The following is a 15,521-nucleotide window of genomic DNA, read 5'->3' as shown; positions in this document are numbered from 1 at the left end:
TCCGCTGGACAGACGATATCATTACATCACCATGACGCCAAAATCAGTTCAGTGAAGACGACTGGAAATAGAGGACAACTTGTAAAAGGTAAAGTGTGGATGAAAGTCCCAAACTTAGATTAAATACGCACAAAGTGTCTTATTCTTTCAAGCCAGGACTACAGTTAAAAAAGTAGCCACTCTGTATATTCAAGTCGTCATTTCTTATTAAATAAACTTAGTTTTACGACGTATTTGGAGTGTTTTCCAAATCTCAAAGTTTTAGAATTTACCACAACACTGCAAAAATCATTTGCAAGACAAGAAACACACACACATTTACTTTGGAAACATTTGCGTGACAAACAGGAGCCGATCCGCCATACTCCCAGAAAATGCGTCTGGTGAAATGAGGAAGTGAGCCCACCTTACCGCACAGTTGCAAAGGTGAGGGAGTGGCTACTTGCCACCTCCTGCTCCACTAACAGTCAGAGACGAGCTGTCAGGCCTGGACTCTCCGTGAGGAATAACAATCTGTCAAGCTTTTATCCTGAGAGGAATTAACCCAGAATCAGGTAAGACACAAGATTAGTAAATACTTATGTTCATGTCAGCAGAGGGGTTTCAAACTTTAGCTGAGGTGAGCTGAAAAAGTCAATACAACTAATACAAGTGCTGGCAACAGGCCCACATTTATAGAGGTTAAGGAAATACCCAAGTAGAGCTGCATTTAAAGCTTTACATGAGCTTAAAAGTTCTGATTATTTTGTTATCTGGTTATAAACAACATGTTTTTTCCTTTAAAAAAGACTTTGACTCCTGTTGGGATCATGCAGAATGTGAATCTTGGCTTTGTAACTTGAATAATTGTATTTTTTTAAGGCGATGATCTTGATCATAATGGCACAGTGTGAAGTACAAGCTGCCATTTTCCTCCAGAGAGAGAGAACTTTGTTCATTATCAAAGCAAGTCTGTGCAGGTGAAGAAGCAGCCAGCCACATTCCAGTGCCTGGGGTCATGGCAGAGCAGTATGCAGACCCTCGGCAGCTCAGCACTGTGCAGAGAGCAGGCCTGTCTGAATACCTGCCTGTGTTGACAAGCACCGTACAGGGAAAAGATAACTCCTGCGCTCACTTTCTCTTTGTAAGAAAAGAAGTTCACACTGTTTGATTCAGTGATTCGTCAACAATGCTCAGATTTCCAGTCTATGTATTAGTATAAAAAACATTTTTTCACATAACCTTTGACAGGAAAATACAGTCTGATAAAAAGACACTAGGTCGTAGTGTGTGATGTGATTTCTAGGAGTTTTCCTATAATGCTGTCAAGAACCATCTGATGACACTTCTTGAAGGAATGGGTTTTAATACAGTCAGCTGTGCATGTCATGACAGATTCTCTATCTTCCATTTCACCACCGTGCAGTTTACTCAGAGAGACAGTTGAAGGTTGAAGCTGTGTGGGAACCAGGGCTGGAAATTAACTTTTTGGCCACTGGCCACAGTGGCTAGTGAATTTCAAAATTAACAAGCCAGTCAATTGATTACCATTGTTTCTTTGTGGCTGGGTAATGAGGAAAATCTAGCAGAGATAGAGACACAAAGAGATTGTGAATCAGATACATACCTACTGAGTGCGACATTTCGTGTTGAAAAGTCAACCTGTTAGGGATGCACAATATTTAACTTTTTGCCGATATCCGATATCCCGATATATAACAATAACAAATAACAACTCATTTGACCGATAGCCGATACCAATATATCCACTTTTTCCCCGCCTAATGATCATCCAGTCTGCTCTGTAGTAATATTCTTATCGTGATGGCCCACCAGCAGTTGGAGACATGAAATACCTTTCAGTGTACTGTAAGTCATATGTAAGAGCCAAATACGTTATTCACTCAGCAGACATTGGTTGTACTTACTCTGCATGTACACTGGGTGGCACTGTGTTGATATTTGGAGTGTTCGTGTGTAAAGGTGGGAACAGCATTGTTGCCGTTGGAGCAAAAGGTTTGTGGCGCGGGACACTGTGCAATGTGCCGTGAATTTGGTTTGGATGAAACAGAAAGAAATTTGACCTGTGTTTGGTGGTATGAATAAACACGCTGATTGTTTGGCAAGTGGAACTTGCAGTTAATTGTCTGAACTCAACACAACCAAGGAAGCTGTGGCATCAACCGTGAAAAGTGCGTCAGCTAGGTCAGGCCGGGTAAACATCTCATGTAGCTGGGCATAGCTCCTACATTACTAGTGCCAGTCACGGTAGTTATATCTGACGCCGTAGACCCCACATCATATGACATGCCGATATTATTGTGCATCTCTACAACTTGTTAATGTTCTCTGGTGGACAAACTATGTTATGGGGAAACTGTCTCTAATTTACTCAAACCTTGTTTGATTGTTTTCTTGCGTAATTGTTTTGTCTTTAAAATGACAGGAAATTGTGAAACAAGCACAAATTTGTAAGAGCTGCGACCATGTTCGTGCATGCATCCCAACCCAGTCACCAGAAAAAATGTTGGCACTGTACGTTTTTCCAAACCACGGATACATTAATTCAATTCAATTCAATTCAATTTTATTTATAAAGCCCAATATCACAAATCACAATTTGCCTCACAGGGCTTTACAGCATACGACATCCCTCTGTCCTTAAGACCCTCACAGCGGATAAGGAAAAACTCCCCAAAAAAAAACCCCTTTAATGGGGAAAAAAAAACGGTAGAAACCTCAGGAAGAGCAACTGAGGAGGGATCCCTCTTCCAGGACGGACAGACGTGCAATAGATGTCGTACAGAACAGATCAGCATAATAAATTAACAGTAATCCATATGACACAATGAGACAGAGAGAGAGAGAGAGAGAGAGAGAGAGAGAGAGAGATGCAGGTAATGACAGTAGCTTACAACAACATTAATGAAAGTAATAATATTATAGTTATAGTTCTGGCTACTGTGGTACAATATGTTGAAAGTATGTATTAATATCTGACAGTATACATGTGTGACAATAGTCATATGTGTATAATAACAGTAGAAGTATGACTAATGACTAATGATGGCAGCAGCAGCAGGAGACATTACATTTATTATGTTTCAGATATGTTGATACATTGTGGTTAATGTTTGGTTAGGTTTAGGCACAAGAACCACTTGGTTATGGTTTGGAAAACATCATGCTTTGGCGTAAAATACCCAGTGTTGGGGCACAATCCTGGCAGGAGATGCAGTGATGTCTCAGTAAAAAACAACCACTTTTTGGTGGCACTCCCATCTGGCAAAACAGTGATGGGTCACTACAGAACAGTCACGTTTGGTGCCTAAAAAGCCGATGGAAACTCAGCAGTGACTCACTGAAACACAACCAGTTTTGTTGTTTGTTGATCTCGATCAGCTGCAGGCGTCTCGCCTCGATGACACATCATCCATTCCACCTCCAGACGACAGTCAGCTCATATACTTTGTCACTGTAGAAACATTGATATGATATGTAATGTGCAAATGTAACATATTGTGGGTTCCAGAAATGTACAATGCCAACGTTTTCTTTTGGCGACTGGGCTGCGCATCCACTCGTTTCCCCCGTTTTGCCGTTTGGCATGAACAGTTAATCAGCTTCATCTTCTGGCTCATGAACAATCTTTCCACATAATCTTGGGCAAGTCTGTGAATCCATTTGGAAATTATGCACCTTTTTGCAATAGGCCACTCCCATTGCTCCCACACCTCCCCAGCCAATTGGCACGAACACAAACACAAACACGCAATTAACCTCCAAGCAAAATCTCAGCCTTCTAGGCAGGCTTCCTGTGGCAGCCAAAGGGTGGGGAAACCGACCAAACAACCTGCCGGCAGGGCGAGTAATAGAAATGCAGGTCACAGCTAGAAATGTACGTTACACTATCTCAAAAATCCAAGGTGACATCTTTTAAATCTCTTGTCATATATGACCAAAAGTCCAACACCTAAAGATATAGACTAAATCGCAGTGTCCGTTGACAATAACCCACACGCCAGGTACAAATAATGAAACAGAGCTGAGCAAGCGCTGTTCAGTTCTTTAGTTTTAAACCACGTAAAAGTAAAAAAAACAATCAGTTAAAGTCTACGCTATATTTAGAATATTTTGACTGCTTTATTGCACTGTCAGACAGCCCTTTTGGGTGGAGAACTGAAGTTGTTATCTCAAAGCCTCCAGACACCAATAACAAAAACAGTAATTTTGCTTTGAGGACCATGGAGTTGCTGATCTACGGCTGCCTCAGTTGGTTAGTGTGTATGGTAAAGCAGGGAAAATATTTCAGATAAAGCATACACATTTTTAAAGAGGCCGCCATCCTCAGCAGTACATCTTGTAGCTCCAGTTTGATAGATTGGGCACTAACAAAGCAACATGGTACATAAAAAGGCACAGCAGCTACGGCTAAAAATGACGACAGAAATAAGTTTGCTTATTTCAGGAATCTCTGCAAGTCAAACCAATTCTCCAGTTGTCTACACAGAAGTGATTGTTGTTAGCCGTCTGTCACAGTGAATCAGTTTGCTCAGTTTACATTGCGATAAAACAGAGAAAATCAAATCCTCACTACACATCTATGGAAAGTTTGGCATTTCTTCTTAAAAATAACAAACAATTAATTAACAATAAAAATAGTGGCAGATTCTTTTTCTTTTGATTGACTAACAATCAATGAATTGTTGCAACTCCAGACATAGCTGTAGAATTCGGGAGGTATGCAGTGGACAGGTCCCCCTCAATAATCTTAAGTGCTATATCGTAGGCAACTGGGCTTGCTTGGGTTTCTTGAAGACGTTTCACCTCTCATCCAAGAGGCTTCTTCAGTGTGGAGTCGCAGGCTTTAAACTCTGGGGGGGGTGAACCCTGAGAGCTTACATGTGATCCCAACAACACATTCTTACTCCGACCTTGTCACATATTGACATTCAGTCATGGACTTTCCACATCTACATACGACATGCAAGGTACCCTGGGTGCATTGGTTTTTGACGTTCTGGGACACCGTGTCAAGTTCTGCCTGTTACATGCATTGTCTTCTTTTAAAATACACTTCTGTTTTCACAGGAAATTTAAAGTAACATACAGACTCTTTCAAAATAAAAGCACTACATCGGTAGAACACTGCGAATTGACTGTTTTTCCCTTCAACAACAAACACACATGATTGGGTTTAGGCAACAAAAGGAAGTGGTTTGGTTTAGGAAAAAAGAACAGGGTTTGGCTTAAGAATCTTGTGAACGCAAACACTGCTCTCTCAGGTGAAAGTTGGTGTTTGTTGGACCCATCCACCACCCTTCCTTCCCGCCTGCCTCACTCGAACTTTCGCAGCCTGAACCTTCGTCCTTGTCCCGCCGCGTTTCCCCCTGATGCTGCCGGGTGCTGTTAAAGTAAAACAGCAAACAACCTTTTTGTGTTGGTTTCTGACGCCGCAAGTCACTGCCTAAGCGCCGGATTTCGGCGCCTTCGGAGTGAGAGCGGGCTCACCCCAACGACTCTGTAAAGGGTTCACACCAACACACTGCCAAAGTCTGCGACTCCGCAGCAGTCTGTTAGAACTAAAGAAGCCTCTTGGATGAGAGGTGACTCGTTTTTTCAAGAAACTCAAGCAAGTCCTGTTGCCTACAATATAGCACTTATGATTATCATGACCTGGATGACTGAGAATCTTCACTAGCATGTCCCCCTCAATATTTAAATCATGTGTACTTGTCTCCCCCAATTACATTAAATACATTTACATCATAAATTGATGCAGAAAAGGCAAAAATTGGTGCAGAAAACTTCACCAGGAGGCAGGAAATGAAGTGTTTGTTGCTCAAATTGGCCTGGGTAAGGGAACCCAATCCCCTTTTCATGTGTTATAAATTGAAACCACACCCACACCCTGAGCTTTAGACATATGCACTAATCTGATTTATCATCTGTAAGCTAATATCGGTTGATACATCAGCAGTGTCCTCTTTGTCTCCAGTGCAGCCTTGTCTACGTACGTTTGCAGCTTCTTCACCGGCTGCTGTGGAATTCCACTCTCATTTGTCACAATCCGTCACCCTGAATCAGTCCCTGTCACTCACCTCCTGGATACTGAACATTTCTAACAGAACACGGAGATTTACTGGCAGCAGTAAATGCTCAGGACGTACTCCTAATCTTGACAAATGTTTGGGTACTGAGTATTCCCGCTGCAGTGTTTGTTGTGACTGAGCGTTCAAAGAGTCAGTTCACTCCACCTTGGTCTCAGTTTGTGATAAAAATCTCCCTCGGGAACAGTTGTTACCATAACAACTCAAGTGCCAGCATGACAGTGTGTGAAGGAGGCAACAACACTGTGTGCCTGGAAAGTGTCGCTTTTGTTCACTTAAAAACCAGAGTTGTTAGGAACATGGAGAAGAAAGGACTTCATGGCCGTCAGTGATTTTAATTTGGGGCTTTTATCACTTAGCTGGTAATATTTGTTTACAGTGCTTAGTTTGACAGGAGGACCTGTAAGCTTTTCTTATTTTGTCATATATGCAAAACTGCTCATGTCGTATGTTCATATTAAATATGGCTAAATGTGCTCTTATGGAACTCATGAGCTCATGTTTACGTCATGGGAAGTCGTGAACATGAGCTCCTGAACTCAGAGCTTCTTAGGAGGTCATGAATACCACCAAAAGGGGGGCGTTCATATGGACTCTTCTCATTAACACGGTAAACACGACTCCATTTAAATGCAGTACAATTTTCAAAATGTATTCTGTTTCCAATATATTTTCTACTTTTGTGATGATGTCAGCTCATGACAGATTACTTTTTATGGGCATCTGTGTCAGGTACGCTACTGCAAGTGTTTACATTACATACACTGCTACATGTAGCAACATGCTAAATCTTTTTATTATTGATGTTTCCAGCACCTTGCCAAGACCAAGCTGGGTGGAGCAGTGGTTGTTCTGCATCAGTAGAGGGGCTTAAAATGACAGGCGCTAAAAAGCATTTCAGCCAGGTGTTCCAGCACAGACAGTATGAGGAAAGAAAAAAGATTTTTGAACACCGAAGCATGTAAATATGTTCTAGTAGAAACCCAAAATAAAAGTACTGTATGAACCTGAAAATGAGCATTATAGGTCCCCTTTACAGTCACTGTAAGACTATTGTTCTGCAGCATTACAGTATAAATATGAGTTCATATTGTTTCATGAGGTCACTGTTGTGACTTCCCACTAGATGAAATTAAATGTCCACATTACAGAAGAGCCCTGGGCCTTGGCAAAATTATGAATTAAATCCATGATTATCTGATTAAAAAATAAGTATTCAAGACTGTGAGTCTGACTAGGCATTTGATGGAAAGCTTTTATTTATTAAACTTCTACAAATACACTTACTAAAAGAGCATGAGCAATAAGTAGCCCAGTCACCAGAAGAAACTGTTGGTATTATACGTTTCTACAAACCATGAATGTTACATAAGATGACTTTGTCATCAGGAGGTGGAGGGAATGGTGCATGGTGTGTCATTGTGGTGAGACGCCTGCCAAGCTGCAGACCACTGCAGACCGTTTGAGACCAACAAACAAAACCGGTTGTGTTTCAGGGAGTCACTGCTGTGTTTCCAGTGGCTTTTTAGGCTCCAAGTGTGGGTATTTTGTAGCGACCCTTCGGTGGGGACAGTGGTGCAAAAAATGGTTGTTTCTTACCAAGACATTGCTGCGTTTCCTGCCAGGATAATGGCATGAAAAGTGGTGGCTTTTTATAGAGACCACTGTGTTTCCTGCTGGATTTGTGCCTCCAAAACCAGGTATTTTAAGCCAAAACACGATCTTTATCCAAACCATACACAAATACTTTTTGTGCCTAAACCTAACCACATGTTAACCACAGTGTTGTTGATGCAGGATGTTATGGTCCGGCTCTAAGACCATCACAAATAAGGAAACACATGGGGAGTTACATAAAAATAAATAATTTATTTTAACAAAAATTCAAGAATAAACAATATAACCAAGTATTATAATGCAAACTAAACTATACAAAAACTCAAGTAAATGTAATCAACGCAGCATGGTGCCAGGGGGAAAAAGAAGGAAGCACCAAGTTCCCAGGAGGGCGGGTTTTAAAGGGCTGGAGACAGTGGCCAGCTGCCTCCAATCACCACGACCAATCAAGCCACCAGCACTCTGAAACAAAAGAACATAACACAACACCAACACCAAACCCTAGTGGAGGCCCTGGGGCCTGTGCCAACCACTGCTCCACCCAGCGTAGTCTTGGCAAGGATCCGGAAACTTCAATAAGTCGGCAGTAGTTCAGTCAATGGGGACTTGGGTTGGGAACTGTAGGGTTGCCGGTACAAGTCCCCATATGGACCAAGTATGGAGCGTGGACTGGTAGCTGGAGAGATGCTAGATCGCCTCCTGGGCACTGCTGAGGTGCCCTTGATCAAGGCACCAGACCCCCAACTGCTCGGGGCGCCTGTCCAAAGCAGCCCCCTTGCTCTGACATCTCTCCATTTAATGCATGTATTGGTCCTGTTTGTGAATGTGTGTGTATTTTGGGCCTGTGTGTATGTGACAACAGAGTGGAAAATTTAAAAAAAAAAAAAAAAAGTCCAAACTGGTAGAAAAGATTTCCACATACTTATCTATCTATGTAGTGATTCACTTTGAAGTGAAGAAAGTGTGCGGAAATCTTTTCTACCAACCACAGTGTTGTTGAAACAAAAAGTTTGAACGTGTCCACTACATAATAAATCACCGGTATCTGTGGTTTGCAGAATCGTACAATGCCAACAACTTTTCTGGTGACTGGGTTGCAAGAAGACATTTATCAAGCTACATACTCCTACTTAGAGCAAAGTGAAAGAGGAATGTCTCAAATGATTAAAAAAGATGTACATTTACAAACATTTTACTCAGCAATATGTTTTTCTAGTCATTTTTTTAAGTTTATTTGTGTGAAATCTGTGATATCTCCAATTAATAGTAATCTAATAAATGTATAGATGAGGATGTTGGCTCAAAAGGAAACTTATCTTTCAATACATGATGTCTCTAAACAGATTTTCTCTATACCCCATTGTTCTTGGTTTTAGTGTTTAAGTGTGAAGAATTAAAACTAAACAAAAATCAAGTCTCACGCAGTTGTTACCTGAACTAGACTGAAGGTCACAGGAATTCAACAGCAACATAAAAAACATTTCACCACAACCAGAGCTATTTATGGTGTCAGTCATCATCAGATTTTTGTCTTTTTTTACATATTTCTTTCCTTGTTTTGTTCCACAGCTGACAAATATTTTGGCACGGCAGATTTTCGCAATTCTGTCAGAGCATTCGCAGCAATCTGTAACTTATATATGTCGCTGGGTTGACTCATTGTTTCTTCCACATGAGCCAAGGAATGTATTTGTGTATCCACAGCCCCTCATTCTTCAAACCAGGGATGTTTTTTTTTCTTTATCTTAAGTAATCTTAAACTTCACCCTGTGCCTCCTCACTCCCCTCCTGTCAGGCCTCCCACACCCAGGTGATGGTGCAACATGCCGGCCATGCTGCGCTCTCATCTTCTCCCTCTTTCCCTTTCTCACTACACACACACACACACACACACACACACACAGTTACACACAAACACACCCACACAGCCCTGCTGGGGAATTCATGGCCTCAGGCTAACAAAACACAACCCTGTCCAACAGCGGCGGAAGGCCCTGCAGAAACTAACACAGCTCAGCTCCCTCGCAGCAGACTCACAGCGTGGAGCTTCGTTTATGAGAAAACAAGTTACAACCGTTTTCTGACGGACAATGTTGTGAGGTGGGTGACCGGCAGACATGCCTCGCAGCTGGGTATGTTGTCAGGGTTGTTTTAAAGTATTTAGCTTGCTCTTACCGTGTTTGCTGAGTCAACATGCTCTCAGATGTTTGATTGGCAGGGCAGAGTATTAATGTGAGGAGTGGAGAGTCAGACTTGTGTTTGGCTGCTCTAAGATGAGAGAGTATTTTCAGATTTTTGTACTTGATGCATGAGTCGCTGCCCCTCTCAATGTCAGATGTAGCCTGACAGTTCAATCAAAGTGAGTGCAGCTGGCGTTCAGCTTTTTCACTCAGTGAAAAGATTTTAGTTGACCTTTTACAGGTGTGTAGATGTGACTGTGATTGTGGCTGAGGGCTGAACTTTTTATGATCTTCAGTAACCGTCACCATGTTTATTTAACGCTAAGTGGTTGAAGCAGGATCTCCTTTTGCTTGAATGTGTTTTTGTCAGGTGTTCATGTCTTAAACAGGGTTCCCATGAGTCCTTATAATTGCTGAAAGTTTGTGAAATTGACATAAAAATCAAGGTAAATGGACTGCACTTGTATAGTGCTTTTCTAGTCCTCCGACCACTCAAAGTGCTTTTACACTACATGTCACAATCACCCATTCACATACAGAGTCCTGCAAGTGGCCGAGGCTACCATACATGGTGCCACCTACTACTCTGAGCCAAGGCATTTAAAGTTTTTGAAAATAGCGTCATGGAAAGTGCATTAATTTATATATATTTTGTGCAAGAATAGAAATGATCATTCTTTTGATATTGTCTGCCATTACTGTAAATGCCCTGACACACCAAGACGATGGTTGACCATCAGTGAGCATCAGTTGCCCTTGTTATTGTGGTATGTCCCGCACCGTTGACATTACTTGACCCTTGCCAGCTGTTTTTTGGCCGATTCAACATGTTGAAACTGCATCGGACTCATTGGTGAGAGAAATCCCTCTGATTGGCAGTTCAACTCAATGCATAAAAGCAAGGAAGTGAGGAAAGTAAACAAAAAGCTAGAGCCAGGAGGGCACGAGATCTTTTTTTTTGGTCATATTAGGGAAGATTATTTTTTAGCAAACACTTCGTGATTGTTTGTATTACTATTGACTAATGTCGGTAAATATCCTTTGTTCTCTCAGCGTCGGGTTGTGTTGTTAGTGTGCTAACTGGCTAACTAGTGTCTTGAATCCTTGCTGTGGGTCTTCTGGTTTCCCTTTTTGAATGATGAATACAGACTACTGCCGCCTGCGGCTATGGAGAGGTATTTCGTACATGCCAGTTGGCCATTGACTTTAGTCTTGACTGACAACAGTATTGGTACTTGCAACGTGCAAGTACGTGCAAAGGCTCCCAGCTGCCATGTCAAAAGTTGAGAAGTTTGTAAGATGGCGACCGTCCATCAAGTGTCCATCATTTCACAACCAACTTTTGGACCATTTTAATGCACCAGTAGTATAGTGCATTTTACGGTACCATGCAGTGTGAACGTACTTCAAAATAGTAGTGTTGATAGTTGATAGTAGTTGATAATAGTGTTTAGTATAGAAGTATGCGATTTGAGACACACTGTGTGTCTCACACAATGCTGTGGTTAATCTCTAAATTTGAAGAATTTGGTTCAGGAAAGTCCTTGAACTTCATGCTCAAAAAGGTGTGGAAGCCTGCTTCAAGGATTAGTTTGACATTTTGGGAAATATTCCTAATCTGCTTTCTGCCAAGAGTTAGATGAGAAGATTGATACCACTCTCATGTCTTTATGGTAAATATGTAATGTATAGGTGGAGCTAGCAGCTGGCTAGCTTAGCTTAGTACAAAGACACAGGAAACACAGGGAAACAGCTAGCCTGGCTCTGTCTGAAGGTAACAAAATCCACCTACTACCACATCTGGTGCTGGTGAGCTGATATCGTTGTCAGGCTAGGTATTTCCCTCCACTTCCAGTCTATGTGCTAAGCTAAGCTAACATCTTCTGGTTCGAGCTTAATATTGAACTTACATACATGAGAGTGGTGTCAATCCTATTTAAATCATGGAAGGCAAGTAAGAGTACTTCCCAAAATTCCAAATTATTCCTGTAAAATGGACAAAAGAGCTGCTTCCGTGCTACATTTGAATTTTTCCACTTCAGATTCTTGCAGGATGAATCAAGGTGCATAACAGCCTACAGCAAAAAGGTTACTACACAGGTCAGTTAGTCATCACTGTGTGGTTTCGGACAGATTTAGATGTTCCAGTTTGCAAAATTTGTGTATTCACTCTCAGACTGTAGATTGGTAATTTTTTTCAACGTATATGCGTTTGTAATAAAATCTAAGTTATGTTTACCATGGAGGGAATATTAAGGAGTTTTCTTCGTTGATGTAGATGATAAATACAAGTCTCCACACTGTCCCAATCTTGCTGTGTGAATCACACAGGCCCTCACTTGAAATCACGGTTAGGGAGGAATGTAATCGGTGGATCTCAGAATCTAATGATGTGAGTCATAGGCACCACATGGCACAAGATCACAGCATGAATGAAGCACCGCATGACTACAGCACTATGATGAAGCAAGTCACAGAACAGTGTGTACTCATTGTCACTACATTGTTCTTGGCTTGCACCTTTAGCAGGCTTTCTTCTTTTTTGTTTCTAAATCTTAAAGTATTTTTCCTTTGTCTGTCAAAAGGATGATGTGGATATGATGGTGCCCATCCAACTGTGAGAATGTATGAGGTGATGTCCGGGGACACCCTGGCCTGGAAGGCGTCCAGTCCAAGACCTAGCAGCACAGACTCCACACCTGATTCAACTGGGGATGGAGGGCCCGTCAAGATCCTCAAAGTGTGCTTCTGCACCAACAACTCCTTGGGCAAGAACTTCAAGCTGGTTAAATGTGACAGCGCCTGGCAAATTAGGGTGAGAGTGATCCAAAAAATCCAAATATGAGAATGGGAGGGGATGTGTCAGAAGACTTTGAGTAAGAGGGAAATGGTGTTTATCTGATATAGCTTGATAACATAGTGAAGAGGAGCTGTCAAGGTTGAAGGTGGTGCGTTGTATTTGAGCCAGAAATCAGTTTTGTTTGGCCTTCTTAACGTGCAGGGAAGTTATAAATCTTTTATCAGCGCACAAATAATCTTACACTCTTTGTAGCAACAGGCAAAATAAAAGCTTTCTCTCCTTATTTCTCTTACAGCTAATTGTTGGCCCTTATATGTAAAGATGAAATAAGTGTCAACCACAATGTGCAATACATTTCAGAGTATTATTATTATTATTAGTTTTTTGATTGGCATATTCTGTCTCTTTCAGGCCATCATTCGTTCGATTCTGAACAGTGGTCGATTGGGACCGAATATCACACATGCAGGATGCTACAGTCTCCTGCTGAAGCACCTGAAGTCAGACGAAATACACTGGCTGCATCCAGATATGACCATTGGGGAGGTGGAGCAACGCTACGAGAGCCATCATGTGGAAGCTGAGTGGAGGTATAGATTGATTAGCAGGTTGTTTGTATCTGATTCGATCTTGTAGAGTGATTGTCTGAATAGGGCTGGGCGATATAGAGAAAAATTCATATCTCGGTATTTACAGGCTGACTGGCAATACACGCTCTGTATTTTGTACGAAATGAGCTTCATGTTTTAAGTTGCAAGTCAAAGCCACATTTGAGATATCACACGCACTTTTATAAAAATAGACTGTGATCAAAGTAAAATGCAGAGACAGGAATTTTATTCCCGTTTGAAAATATGCAGCTGCACAACAGTTATACCTCTAAAACACTAGTTGTCAGCAGAAGTGCTGTAAATTTTAGTTGATTCAAAACACACCTAAAACACACATTAAACATGGCTTAATAGAGACACTTTCAAACACAAATACACAAATTGGCTTCACTATAACTTGCAGCATTTACAGACAAAGCACTTGTGTTTTGCTGGACACATTGTCCCCACAAATACAACATGCTAATGTTTTTAGTACAAGTCTATGTCATTTTACATTGTATAAATTAGCCTAGTGGCTAGCGAATTTTTCCTCTACTCATATGAAGCCAGGGACAACAGCAACATTTAACAAAGGTAACGGTACAAAATTTGTCTCCATTACAGCTCACAGGATCACCGACAAAATAATTGTCTTATACTAAACACGTTTTCCAAACAAACATAACATGCTAACGGTATTAGCACAAGCCTATGGCATTTTACATTGTCTAAATCAGCCTAGCAAATAGCGGAGAATTCTTCTGCTCATATGAAGCCAGGATAAATCACACACAAGACTTAAAATGTTATCTTGTGGAGGCTTTATTGTCTTCACAATTTATTGTTTCTTATCTGTGAAATTAAAGTAAATAAAAGCTTCGTTTCCACTGAAGGAAATCGTTCCAGCTTACAAAAACAGACAGGGGGTCTGCATCGCTGCGATGTGTGGTTACATTTCTAGGGGATTGCACGTCAAGCTACGGCTCTAAAAAAGTGTGAGAGATGAGAGATGCACACTGGTATGTGTTATGTAACGCAACTTGACCCTATATGATTGTAAATGGTGTTGGTGTTGTTATATTGTACATAGTCATTTTATTGCCCAGCCCTATGTTTGAATGTTATCTGCTGGCAGACATCTGCAGTGTTTTGATATCAAATCTTGGCATTTGGTAATGATGCATGATGTATCTGTTTTCTTTTTGAATGCAGGTATGACCTCCGCATCAGATACGTTCCTGTCAACTTCTTGGAAAAATTCAAAGATGACAGATCAACTTTAGTGTATTTTTACCAACAGGTAACAAGCTACAGTGTATTTTGCGGTTGTTGTTTTTTTTCGCTTTCTGGCTGGTGTAGTATTAGATTTTTTTTTCCAATGGATATTTGGCAATAAGAGGTGTTGTTTTCACACAGCATAAGAAAGCAGCTGTCAGTGTGTCCAGTGCTGTAATGATATTTTCCTTGACTGATTTTGTGTTGATATGATTTGATTTTCTGGAGGTGGGACTTATTGTTTTTGTACAAATCTACAAATACAAATGTGAAATCTTCAGTACCTTTAACGGCGGTAACAAGCCCCCAATCCATGAACTGCACAGGCCACAAAATATTATACATCTGATTTCTCTGTTTCACTGAATGACAGGTGCGTAGTGATTACATGCAGCATCATGCCTCTAAGGTCAGTGAAGGGATGGCGCTGCAGCTCGGGTGTTTGGAGATCAGGTGAATCACTGCAGTCCTCTTATTCTTTATGTTCTAAAACTTTTCATTTCATTTGTTTTATTGAGTGCATTTTATAGAAAGTTTTAGTTGCTGAGATGTTTTTACTCTCTTATCACAGGAGGTTCTACAAAGACATGAATGCTAAAGGTCTTGAGAAGAAGTCCAACTTTGAGCTGCTAGAGTAAGTTTTTAGTTTCCATTAATCTTGTAACTACTCATAACTTCACTCATTGCTGGATAATGTTGTAAATAGCTTGAAGCGATTTGACCTCCATTTCTGTAGTTTATTGAAAGATGACATTCAGAAGATGATGTTTCAATCTGGTAGCAATATTTTATTTTACTGTTTTAATTCCTATGTTTTTGTTTTCTTCTAAATTTTCCTTCACAAATGAAGAAAAGAAGTGGGCCTGGACCTCTTCTTTCCTCAAGAGCTTATTAACAGCATGAAGGTAAACCATCCTAACAGTGGTTTCGATTCTTAAAGGGATACTTAGACGATTTTCAACCAGGT

General features: G+C 41.0%; 1 protein-coding gene across 4 annotated transcripts in view; it reads left to right on the top strand.

Annotated features, from left to right (window-relative positions):
• Positions 1–420: 420 nt before the first annotated feature.
• Positions 421–15,521, top strand: part of ptk2bb (protein tyrosine kinase 2 beta, b) — a 35,801-nt gene continuing 20,700 nt past the window's right edge. For 3 of the 4 annotated variants that reach the window (XM_033648824.2, XM_033648822.2, XM_033648825.2), the window contains exons 1-7: positions 421–554; positions 12,472–12,701; positions 13,098–13,276; positions 14,492–14,579; positions 14,928–15,007; positions 15,126–15,188; positions 15,405–15,459. In XM_033648824.2, the coding sequence (XP_033504715.1) occupies positions 12,510–12,701; positions 13,098–13,276; positions 14,492–14,579; positions 14,928–15,007; positions 15,126–15,188; positions 15,405–15,459 (657 nt within the window). In that variant the 5' untranslated portion in view covers positions 421–554; positions 12,472–12,509. Of the gene's footprint in view, positions 555–9,676; positions 9,807–12,471; positions 12,702–13,097; positions 13,277–14,491; positions 14,580–14,927; positions 15,008–15,125; positions 15,189–15,404; positions 15,460–15,521 lie in introns of those variants that run through there. The other variant, XM_033648823.2, reaches the window with a different exon arrangement.

Source organism: Epinephelus lanceolatus, chromosome 13 (assembly GCF_041903045.1).
Source record: "Epinephelus lanceolatus isolate andai-2023 chromosome 13, ASM4190304v1, whole genome shotgun sequence".
NCBI classification, from domain to species: domain Eukaryota; kingdom Metazoa; phylum Chordata; class Actinopteri; order Perciformes; family Serranidae; genus Epinephelus; species Epinephelus lanceolatus.
The sequence above is the reverse complement of the archived record's forward strand: the minus strand, read 5'-3'. Positions and strand labels throughout refer to the sequence as shown.